At 39.9% G+C, this 12,988-nt stretch overlaps 1 protein-coding gene across 2 annotated transcripts in view; it reads right to left on the reverse strand.

Annotated features, from left to right (window-relative positions):
* LOC131453367 (rho GTPase-activating protein 29-like) overlaps positions 1 to 11,564 on the reverse strand; it is a 31,852-nt gene extending 20,288 nt beyond the window's left edge. The window contains exons 1-2 of one of the 2 annotated variants that reach the window (XM_058622469.1): positions 11,384 to 11,564; positions 9,592 to 9,945 (exon numbers count right to left, since the gene is read on the reverse strand). In XM_058622469.1, coding sequence (XP_058478452.1) covers positions 9,592 to 9,883 — 292 coding nt within the window. In that variant the 5' untranslated portion in view covers positions 9,884 to 9,945; positions 11,384 to 11,564. The remainder of the gene's footprint in view (positions 1 to 9,591; positions 9,946 to 11,383) is intronic. The other variant, XM_058622478.1, reaches the window with a different exon arrangement.
* Positions 11,565 to 12,988: the final 1,424 nt, after the last annotated feature.

The following is a 12,988-nucleotide window of genomic DNA, read 5'->3' on the forward strand; positions in this document are numbered from 1 at the left end:
TGTCTTTTAACAGCAGCTGTTGCTGGCACATGTAGCCACATAGTCAGGCACCCGTTCAGGCGGCACATAACAAGCATGATCACATTAGTGAGAAAATCTAAATTGTGATAGTGATCTAAAATCCTGTTGAACATCCAGGTTTATTGATGTATATGAAGTTGACTTATACCTTGTGTGCTTCAGTCATGATGGAAAATGTGCAGCCTGGTAATGTCACAACAAAACACTGCTAGAGTGAGAGAATCACACCAAGAAATCCATGTGGAGCTGATTGACTTCAAGCAGAACTATGCAGGAACAGCTTCAGAGTCATCGTGATGGTTCCATGGCTTTTTGCGGGGAGACTGGCGGCTGTCGCTACGCCACCTACTGCCTGTTAGCAGAAAACCAGCCAGATCAGGGCCGCCAACGAGGAGTCCGCTCAATCAGGAGGTCCCTCAAAGTCTCAGGCCTCGCCAGAAAAACAAGTTGCTTCACGGCACTACAAACACACCCTGAGCCAGGTACCGGCTGCAAGATCAGGGTTATTTTAGACAATCACGGCAAAGCCAGAGAAAAAGAAGCAGGAGGAAGAAGCGAGGAAGAGGAAATGACTGTCTGAGCGAGCGAGGTAATAAATAAATAGTTATTTGAATGACACAAACACCTAAGCCTAAGTTCTGTCAAATTATTTATTGTCTCTACATTACTTTGACATGGAATCAAGTCATGCTTTCTGTGCTTTTAGTACAAAACTACTGAGAGCAAGAAGACAGCAGGGTTTACCTCTAACCCTAATTTTCTTAAATAGATTAAGAATTGAAGACTCAGCAGGATAGTGAGAGAATACAGTAGATTTACTTCTCTCTGCAGATGTTTTGAAGCGTGTACACCACTGCTTTGAGGATGCTTCTCCACACAGTTTCATTTTTATTCAATAATGATTTGAATTTGAAAATCATCCGGAGTGAGCTGCTTCTCTGCTGACGACGATGTTGCGAAAACCCTCGTCTTTGCCAAAACATTGCAGGTTTAAGTTGTGACTCAACTTTCACACAAGAGAGGAGCTCAAACATTTTTGTTTTTAATGAATGTTGCACTTTAAATGGTCCTGCGTGTGGGAGGGAGGGAGGGAGGGAGGGAGGTTCTATTGTGCTTTGACAAAGCTCATTGTGTGTCTGGTGCAGAGAAAGACCACTCTAATCCGAATCTTCAGGTGGCCTGACAGAGGTTACAGCCTCCGCTCCCCCCACTGATAACGGGCAATCAACTGGCCTGTCTGGACACGCGATCTGCTCGACATGAAACAAGCCTTGGCAGCTCTAGTGACACAGTGCTACTTGGGAAACAGCCGCAGGGCTTTACTAAAAGGCCAAGGAGGCCACATTTCCCCGTCAGCATCCCCTCCCCCCGTCTAGTCTTTACTGGAATAGGGAGGTGGGTGGATATAACACCCACAGAGGGAGATGATTTTCTATCTTAACATATATATCTGTCTACTTTACTTCCAGGTGATACATAGTTTTCTGTACAGTCAAATGTCTCTAAAGTGGAAATGGGAAAAAAGAAAGAAAAACAAGATTATTAAAAAGTCTAATCAACCACAAACAAATCACAAGGTCAGAAAACATTGAAATAAGAACATACTGCTTGCATGGCTGAGCTGCCGGCAACCAGATCTGCAACAGGTGGAATTGTTTGTCCCCCCCCCACAAACAAACACTGCATCACTGGGTGCCTCACGGTCTTTCCTATGCCTTGTTTGGAGACGGAGCAGGGCCGCAGACATCACACAGACAGTAAACAGCAGGCACTCCATAAACAGCTCCCTGTTCTCGGCCCATTAGTGATGGACACACTCTGTGGGGTCCGCACTTCACAGTCGGGCTAATTCTTTAACAGTTCATTACATGTAAGAGGGGCTGACTTCAGAGCGGGTGCAAGACAACACACACAGTGGGTCAGGCATCAGCTACATTAACAAATCAGGTAAAGCACAGTGAATAAAAACAACATTAACACCCAACTCATTATAGAACACTGTATTTCATCTTATGTTTGGATATGAAACATCAGCAGAAATGAGCACAATCACAACTGACCAGCAGACATGGAACAATCTACAAAATCCCAATTGCAATTATTCTAACCAAAATAATTGTGATTCACAAAAACATCCCAATGACTAAAAACTCTGAAACATCGCAGAGGACACGAGGACGAGGACTTACATGAGGACTGTTATCACTCACGTGAAATATAAATGTTCTCCATTGAGGATTATCACAATAAAAGACATTCATGGACATTATTGGAAGTGCTTTTTGTCACAATCAGCAATAATATCCTATATTGTCCCATCACTATTTGACAAAATGACACGAAAGAAAGAAAGAAAGAAAGAAAGAAAGAAAGAAAGAAAGAAAGAAAGACCTTTTGCAATGTTAACCGGTAAAGCCTTATCGTCACTAAGGGAGTCTTATTTCAGTAGATACCCAGATATGCATCATCTGTGGATGACTCACCTCGGGACCAGGTTTTATGAATGAATCTGATTCAATGACATTATCTAGGAAATATCAGGCAGAGAAATGACTAAATCAAAGTTCTAAGACAAGTTGGAACAAGTATGTCTGTCTTTGTGTTGTGTCTCTCAATTAGAAGCTGAGCATTTAGCATTAGCCTTTTAGTTTTCTCCACACACACACACACACACACACACAAAACACAGTCGTAAATTTCAGCAGGTCTGTCCAATGGTGACACCCCCCCCCCCTGCTCCACTGGCCAATCCACCCCCTCGCCATGACCAATCTCCTACACAAACATCCAGAGCCCATAACCATAAATCCCACCCCAGGAAACACACCCCGACCACAGGCTTGCACAAAACATCCTTTAGCATCACAGGGGAAAGTAACTGCCCAACAAATCTCTCCTTTCTGTCTCCTAAGAGCAGCAGACCATTAAAACATTATGTGCTACAATTCACTTTTTCTCTCACAAATGAAGGCACCACCCGCAAGTGGCCACTTCAGCGGGCACAGGGGCACTTATGTGACAAGAGGAGATATTTGTTCTGGAGTCGTGTGGCTTTTATGGGCAACAATCAGGGACTTTGAATAAAATTGGACTCCAATAACATGATAAGGAGAGAAGACAGCATTAACACGAATAAGCCTGTAAAGGACACAGATTTAGTCCGTGTGAATTGACTAACATTTGATAACAACTACCATTTATATCCACTTTGCTCAAAATTACTATCAAGGGGACCCTGAAGATTTTTATCATGTACCATGAATGAAGAGTCAGCACCTCTGATGACGCAGTTAAGCCCCGTCCACATTGACCAAAATACCCCACTGTCACCCACTAATAGTGAGTAAAAAGTCGATCGGTATTTTATCTACTACTTTTTTCTATAAATACCCAATTCATGGTGCGTCTATTATCACAGGGTGGTGGTGGTAGCAGCAGCAGCAGCAGCAGCAGGGATTTAGTCGGTGGATCTCAAGTGTGTTTGCTGAAGTGATGACATTTAATATATTCCTTGAATGTGCTTTGAGTTCTTGAAAGCTAACGCTGCTAATGAGCCGCCAGTGTCATCGGCCTCAACTCGAGCTTTGGAGCAAATGTGGTACAGCCCGGCTGGTACCCAGTCACATGCTGCCAGCATAGGTGTCTTGCCCAAGGACACATTGGCCTGTAGACTAGCGGAGCTGGGAATTGAACAAAACAACACAACAACTTGGCAGCTTCAGAAAAGGAGATCTGCTTCCTGTTGACACCTGCATGCACCAGCCCAGTATCTGTAAATGGTCATGTGACATACATTTCCAGGCATGTTAAATAACCTGTGATACAGCACTAAAATGCCTGTGCATGTCCTCTCTGTCCTTAATCTGCCAGTAGCTGTGACTCCTGGGCTGTAGGATCCAGATCCAATTGTGAGGCTATTATTATTATGCTATAAATAAAACCTGTATAATTTCTAAAAATGTATATATTATAATAAAGTGAATAATTATTTTCAATAACTCATGCTACTGCAGTTTAAAAATGACATTGTAATACAATAAAAATATCATAGTTCTTGGCACTATTCAAATACAATTTGATTTGATTAAGATTTTGACATTTGATGATGTTTTAATTATTTACTGTATGTATTGTTGTAGCTATAGAGGGAAACACTGTGAAACAAAGTGAAACAAGGATCACGCAGGTGTGTTCCCCTACAACATATGAAGAACATTTTCTGCAGCACGATGGATGGTAACATGCTGCTCAAATAAACAGTATAATGCACACCCACCATATAGTCAGTAAATGTGCTCTATTCTGAGATGTCTGCTCTGCACCAATGTGTTATTGTAACACCACTGGTATGACACACTTCTCTTTTCTTTTCCACCCATGGCTTAATGGATGAAATAAAAATAACCCAGACACGATTCATCAAAGAAACTTTCAAGGATTCAGAGGTGAAACCTTGTCCTGTTCAACTCTTTTGGCCTGTACACGATCAATAACTTCAATGTAACAGCACAGTTCTCATCACTGTATATTCAAAAACTATTTTGTCTTGATAATGAGGGAAAACGTCCAATGTTGTTGCGACAATGTACTTTTCTAACGCACTGACAGGCTGCTTTGTTCTTGTGAGGGAACAAAAGTGAAAGATGTGAAAAAGTGAAGTAACACAATTTGTGCTTAGTCCATAACCTTGTGCAACACTGGCACTTTGAGAAAAAAAACCCACTTTCAGATGATGACCACAAACAAGCCGTGATGACCTTTCCTGAAACACATTTAAGGCGATAATCCCCAGAGTTGCAGATATGACTGCAAATCTGAACTTCATTTATTTCAGCAGAGTCTTTTGTAGTCAATCTGCCTCACACCTAACATTAGTCTATTGAAAGCACCATAGGCTACAAGTGAACATTTGTTCTAAAGGAATGCAGAGTATGCAGGAGGGTTGGGGGATGGGAGGGGGGGGACGGCGGCTCGGCAGCGTGTCAAGGACTATTTTCATGGTGATAAAAGCCATTCACCAAGCTGTTTTAAGCTCAACAGACCAAAATAAAACTGGATAAATAAGAAAATATCAGTTTTATTACATTTGTTTGTGTTATTATGTTGGCCCTGGTGGGCTTTTAAACTGCTAGTCTTGTACAGTTACAATTATCATCTTAAATATTCCTCAACGACTTCATACCGAATCATTTCGTATTTTCTGTTGTTGTTTCGTTTCCTTGTTTATGACTGGGGACTATAATGAATCAGTCTTTCTTTCCTTTTTGTTTGATCCTTTCTTTTCCTTTTGAAAACGCCATTTAATGAAGTCATTATTAGATCCACAATTGTAACTTCAGTTCATGGTTTGGCTGCAACTGACAAGTTTCTTTCTTTTAAATAAAAAAACAACAACATTTAAATCGATTAATTGTTGCAGATTTTTTAATTTAATTTAATATTTGAGAACAGTTACAGAGTAGTTGAACTAGCAACACTGGGACCATATTTACATTGGCTGATCATTAATCATTAATCGGCCAATTGATACAAATGATACATTTTTGGTGTCAGAACCTTGTGCGATCAACAGTGTGTGTTGACACCACATGATCATCACGGGGCAACAGACACATGAGGTCAGGGGTGAGCGAGCCCCTCCATCACAACTCATACAGCCTCACATTCTTTGACAGCTCTACTATTGTTAGGCGACAATTCTGTAACTTTTGCAGTCCAGAGACGATAGAAAGTGTAAATCTACACCACAGTCTGACCCCAGTGAATCTTCAGCCTGTGCTGGTGACTGTAGTGTTTCTCCTTAACACAACTAAACAGGCTCCCGATAACTAAACATGCTGCGTGCATGCACTGCCTCCGGCTAAGAACTGGCGGTTACCCAGGAGAAGAACAATAATCACCCTCCAACTGAAACCCTCCGCAAAGTTTAGTATGTATGAGAAACTCAGTGTGTGACTCACTGACTCACAAACCTGCCTCTCAGCAGGAAGAAAACAAGCCTCCCAAATCTCAACAGGGCAAATGCCTCTCAGCAAAATAAAGCATTATGTCGGTTTTCACACACTACTCCAGTGTCAGCGCTTTGCAAAATATGAAAAGAACAACACGAGAGTTGGCATGTGTCTCACTAACTTGTTGCTGCAGCTTTTGCTCGACTACGTGGAGACATGGCGCTCGTCTTTTCATGTGAAAGACCAAAAACACAACTCTGTAGGCATCTTTCAGCAAAGTCCTTTAAATAAGAGATGGTGCAATCAAATGTATTTGATCTAAAACATGTGTAGTGTTAAGTAGGGATGGGCCGATACGACACTCAGCATCAGTCCAATACTGCATCGGACATCAGACAGATAAGAATGTAAAACACAATATCCTATAGATATGCTGCATGCTTCACAATGGACAGATTGTAAAAATGTAAATAAAATCAGTCACAGTATTTTAGTTGAGTCCTGTTGTGGCTGTTTAATTCTTCTTCATGGGAGAAGAATACTTGTTTCTCAGTTGGAGAATCATGTATGTCTTTGAAATAGCTTGAAATGGTTTGATGACACAAATGTGTCGTTGACAGCTTCAAGGACAGTATTGGACCGATAGGCCGATGCTTGACTGTGTGACATCGGTATTGGAGACAAACAAGTGGTATCTTGTCATCCATAATGTTAAGAAGAAGTTTTTATGCCCCATATTGTGATTGGTTGGTTAGTGGCAGGTAAACTGCTTCAGGATTCTTCTTCCATTTGAATTTTAAAGAAAATAAAGATTACTTGAAAGAGAACTTTGCAAAGCAAACATTTGGTTCACCGTTTTAAAATTACATTCATTATTTTACATCATTACATTTTTACTTGTATCTATTTTGACCTGATTAATTGGTTTGAGAGTTATTGTTTTTCAATGATAGAAAATGTCTGATTTTTCAGCTTCTTAAATGTGAGTTTCTTGCCTCATAAAACCGTGATTAAATCAATCAATAATTTTGAATAATGTAACAATAATTTATAGAGATTTTGCTTTGTCAACAAAAGAAGACATTTGAGAACAAGGTTTGAGAAACACTGATCAAAAATGTTCTGTACTTTCTGACATTTTAAGCAAAAAACAACGAGAAAATGATCTACATATTACGTGATAATGAAAATTGATAATGCAGCGCTACAGTAAACCATTGTGACACAAATGTTACAGTACAGTAAAATACTGTACAGAACTAACCTCCTAAAAAAGCACAGAAAACTTCCACTGTTGATTTTTCCACACTGTGTATCCTCCCTGGACCCTCACACCAAAACAAGTCATTAATCACATTCACTCATTCACTCATGGATGCAAACTTACAGTGTACATTTAAATCCTTTCTTTATTTCTTCATTTACTCATTTAAAAAAGGACTTTACTTTTGCCCGGACAGAAAAACTGCAGCATAGTAGCAGCTTCGTGCACACAGTTATGTGTGAGTGTCTCTGACACAACAAAACAACCCATCAATCTAACTGACAACACCTGAGTGACATTATAGGGTCACATGGTCTGATTTCATCCCACCTGCTGAATGAGAGGTGTTGTTAAACAGGGAGGTGAATATCTGAAATGTTTTTGTGATGGCTCAGAACAACACGCAGCATGACGCACGCCCGGGCTCAGCTCAGCTCAGCTCAGCTCAGCTCACGGGGGTCTCACTCCTACAGCCAGAGGAATGGCCAAACAACTCCCTCCCACTGCCAGACCTGCAGCTGGACCCTGAGGGCATGCTTGTGTGTAAGAACGTGTCTTTCAATGGTCTTTCAAAGAGGAAGCACCAGACGTAACAGTGGCTGTCTTAAAGGAAAGAAAATCCCAAAAGTAAGACATTAGAAATAAAAAACAAAACAAATATATATATATGGGGATATAAAGCTGCACACACAGGTTGTTTCTCAGCTACTACCTTTCATTTCAGATGATAACTTGTTTATTTCTTTGGCTTAAATGTTAGAGGAAGGATATTTTATATTTATAAAAACACATGCAGGAGGATAAAATGAGCTGCATATTCACAAACGCTGCTTTTGGGACATGCCAATGTTTTCTGTCCTGCATGTTTTTGGGGTTTGCTTGTGTTTTGGCTTCTGCGTGTGTTTTCATTGTGTTTTTGAAGCCGCAGCGTTTGTGAATATGCAGCTCATTTCTCCTCCTGCGTGTGTTTTGGGTCGTTGCAGTGCGTTTGTATATAAATTTAAATTTAAATATAAAAGTATATGCAAGTATACTTCCACAACTTGGTTCTGTTAACAGCTTTTATAGTTTAAAAGGTTTAAGGTTACTGTAACATACTGAAGAAAAGAACGATGTGCCATCCTCAGTCTCTGGGAATGACCACGATACCGTGCAGTGTGTGTGGGTGTAGTGCTTATCTGCCTACAAGAGCCAAGCCATTAAACACAAGTGAGACACACAGACAGACAGTAAGCAAACCTGTGGTTGCTCTGGTGTCTGTACCACTTGTGTGCGACAGTATGTGGCTGAGTGTGGTTGTCAGGACGCTAAACACGATGCTGAAAGTGCTGCAGTGTGTGAGCAGTGAGGCTGTTATCACACTTGAAAGTGACACTCCACAGGTGGTTCTGTCACAGCAGCAAACGCTGAGTTTGAGTTATCTGTACAAACATAACAAAAACACACCGAGTCTTCCTGGACATTTTATCCAAAGGACTTTACAGTGTAAGCGGTGCAAATGTACGTTCTGTATGTGTGTGTGTGTGGTTTCTAACAGCAGAACAATGGCAGCGTGTGAGTGACAAACGAACTGTGAGTTAACCTGAATGCTCACTGTAACACTGTTTGAAGGGCTTAAGGTATGTTTACACTTTGATGTTTGTCATTCCTGTGTTCAGCTGGCCAAACAACACTGACTTCTTGTCAATGCATTCCCAGTATATCTACAATGGAATGCCATTTGTTAGTAGAGAATTTCAGCTATCTGCATCGTTACTACTAAGGATGCATGATACTGAACATTTTGCCGATACATCGTCTTTCCCTGTGACAAACGTCAAAGGTCATTCAGTCTCTTCTGTTGTGAGAATAACATAATACTTTATATACAAACTCGTCAAATATTGTGTTCGCATTAACATCACGCAGTGTAATGAAACTAATTGCTGTGTTAAAATGACTGTGCAGACGAGTTCTTGGTGAATCTAGTCTGAGTCCATGATTTACCAAGAGCTAACCACAGTCCTTTGCTTCTGTACTGTGAGTATGTTTCATAGCAGGGATTCACCGCCACTACATGTTCTCCAGTTAGCAGCACATCCATCCACCATCTTAACTTGTATGATTAAACAGCCATATTGCCTTATATTGATTTATGTGTTGTCTAGTATATACTTCCATAGCTCTATTCCGATATAGTGCCAATCATATCACACATCCCTAAAGAAATGGTGAGCTAATACACAAAGAATAAAAGCAATGTAGCACAGAGAGAGAGGGTTCCTACCAACACATGTAAAGCACTTATTAATAAATAATAAAAAATATTAAAAACTTCTATTCTTACTATTACACTATTGATTTCGCTGAACTCACCTTTACAGTGGAAAGCATCCTTGAGGCTAAGGAGCACATCAGCAAACCACCGCACATCATTCACTAGCTGCATTACATACTCGGGGTCCACTCCTGGGGCCCCCACTGGCCGGGACAATAGGCCCATGCTGCTCAGAGGGTTAGGATTCTTGTGGCCGCGGCCCGTATCCAAAGTCTTGGTGGACCTGGATGACAGGGAGCCCGTGTGAGGCTTGGACAGGTATCGTGGCAGACCCTGGTTGGTGTGCAGTGTCCCACTGCTACCACTGCTGCTGCTGCTCTTCCGTAGCATCCCAGCAGCCAGTGCTGTGGCTGCCACCCTTTACAGGGAGGACAGCCCAGGTTGCTGGACGGCTGAAAGAGAACATGATGACAACTCAGCCATCAAACTGAAACAACAATCATTGACAATAATTAGAACTTTTTGTTTTGTTTAACATTGTCTTTAGGCTGCACGCTCTCTCGGGGTCACCACAGCTGATGACCCGCACATTAGATATGGCAAAGATCTTCCTCCCATTTTTATGTCCAATTAACAATGAGGATTGGGTACCTTGCTCATGGGTACCCCAGCTGTTGACCTGGCAGGGACTCAAACTGGCAATCCACAATAATACTAACGATAAAAAGTTCAGTTTGTAATGTTAGGTACACACAAAGCTAGGGGTCAAATGATATCAGGGCTGATGCTTTCTAATTCATGAAGGTCTGTCCAAATCTTTCATTTTATTGACTCCAACAGAAAACTTTGTTGAAATGTTTATTAATATCTTCATAAACAGTTTTTTAATCTTAAATTTGAAATGAAAAATGATACTTTAAATGTCCCCAGCCTTATTTTTATTTGTTTTTTTCCTGTTGTCTGTTATATGGGTGTTTGGCAATGGATTCCAATTAGCAGTAAGAGCAGAATCATGATGTCAAAATAAAATCCTGATGCTGATAATTGGCAAATAGGGCCCCCAATATTCAGAATGCTCCCTACACAAAGTTACAACCCTTTTATTTAGTTTAAATTTCACTTAAAATAAAATCTGTATTTAATTATAGATTATACGAATCAATATTCAATTCAATTGAATTTTATTTGTATAGCGCCAAATCATAACATACATTAACACAGTCAAGGCACTGTACACTGACAACATCAAGGAGAGCAGAGAACCCCACAGTTCACACGATGAGCAAACACTAGGCATCAGTGGATATTATCACAATACACATGTAATCTAGTGTAAACCCTTTGTCATCTATGGTCACGTCCGAATCCCAGCCCCTCTGCACCTTCATTTACATTCCTTACATATATAACCACTGCATTCTCATACTTTACCAAAACGTTCTATTCCTTATTCTCTGTATAGCTGTTTTCTATTTCATATTTCGCGTCTATCTAGATGACCTATTGAAACAAGACACATGTAAACTCGTCAATCAATGACTTATGTCTTTAAACATCCATCGTCATGGTAGAATTGATCTAAATGTTACTAGTTCATTCTTTGTTTTAACTTACGTAGTTTTATTATCGCTCCAGTTGAATGGTAATGGTATGTATATGTGTGTGTGTGTGTGTGTGTGTGTGTCACTACATCATAACACTGCACTAAGTCTTTGTAAAAACACAATTCTGGACATAAACACTGGTTTACATTAATAAATGAAGTGAAATAACGACACGACTTAAGGAAACTAAACGAGTTTAACGTTAGTTTAGCTTTAGCTGGACAGTTGACAGTGAAAAGTGATGCTAGCGCTGACAGAGCCACAAAAAACCCACATTAAAACTCACCTGCTCGGCACTTTCTTGACATTTTTGTCCACAAATATCCAAAGTACACTTTCTTTAGCAGTGCATGTGAACGCGCGACGTCACCTCCATGACAAAGTAACTTCAGCGGAGGCACAAAGTTGTCTCTTTCGCTCACTGTACATCGACAAGTCGACAAGACTATTCTCAACTCAACTCTCGACTCAATTGTAATTCACCGTTTGACTCGTCACGTGACCACCATGCCGCGTTTTGATTGGCCAGAGAATTTCCGGACACAGCCTGCAATGCTCACGGCACGCCCTCAACTCACGACACGACTTCACACACGAGACGCCCCCTGTGATGGTGAGAATTAGGGGGTTTTAAAGTGATGCCTTCAAGTGCCCACGGACGTTTTGCGTTTATAATTAAATTCCCAGTTAAACGTCAAACAGTAGCTGAACTCGAACTGGTTGTAGCTTTAGAAATGACTTGCTTTTGTCGTATAGCACACGATTTATGATAAACATTATATTTTAGAAATAACATAATTGTCACATTTAATGTAATTTATCACATTGTGTCAATTGAAAATTGACTGTTCGGGCGACACGTGAATGTGCCATAGAAGGAAGGATGTCACGATACAGGATTGAAAAGATTGACCTGCAAATGAATAAATAATGAGAAATTTATGTCAAGGATTATTTGTGTTATTATTTCATGGAGCAACTTTTACTGTCAAATATATTTTAAATACACCAGGAAAAGTAGCTTACTGTTTTTGGCATTTAGATTTACACTTACCATGCTCATTTTATTTCATGTTATAACCTATTATAATAATTATAACTATAAGGAGTATGCAGACTTGTTTTTATATTAATTTATAGTATTTTACAAAACATATTCTTGATTCCTATAGCGCAATATAAATACCCATATCTCTGCTTTGTACGTACATGTTCATACACCTTTCCCAAGGTCGAATTCAAGCACTTTTAAGGTTATATTTCCATGCTTTTCTAGCACCTTGCAGACGTGGTAAATCTATATATATATGTATATATACACATACTCAAAATGATTATTTCACTCTTTTTTTTAACCACAATAAAAGAGATGGAAGTTTGCTGTAAACAACCAAAAATCATGTTTAATGTCTGTCACACATACAAGTGAGCTCCAGGCACAGTTTTTACAATTTATTTATTCCTCTGTCTAATAAGCAAACTATTCAGCAAGAAGCTATTTTCTAAGAAAGAAAATACAGTCAGTATTTTAAGCATTTTTATGCACTTCATCCAAAAATTCAAGCATTTTTCAAACCTTGAAAACACAACTTTAAAAGTCAAGCATTTTCAAGGATTTTAAGCACCTGTACGGACCCTGTATATAATTATATTTACAGTAATAATAAAACATTAAAAAAAAAGCAAAGCCAAATGATGCCCCTGCTGCCATCTAGTGCACATATGCAGACATACAGCCTTATATTACATCTTGTTGAGTTTACACATTTTATACAGAATATAGCAAATATTTTTAAGACAAATTCTTTTGATGTTTTAAAGCCATGGTTCTCAAACTGTGGTACATGTACCACCAGTGGTGTGCAAGCTTCCTGTTCTACTGTGTGTAACA

Source organism: Solea solea, chromosome 1 (assembly GCF_958295425.1).
Source record: "Solea solea chromosome 1, fSolSol10.1, whole genome shotgun sequence".
NCBI lineage: Eukaryota > Metazoa > Chordata > Actinopteri > Pleuronectiformes > Soleidae > Solea > Solea solea.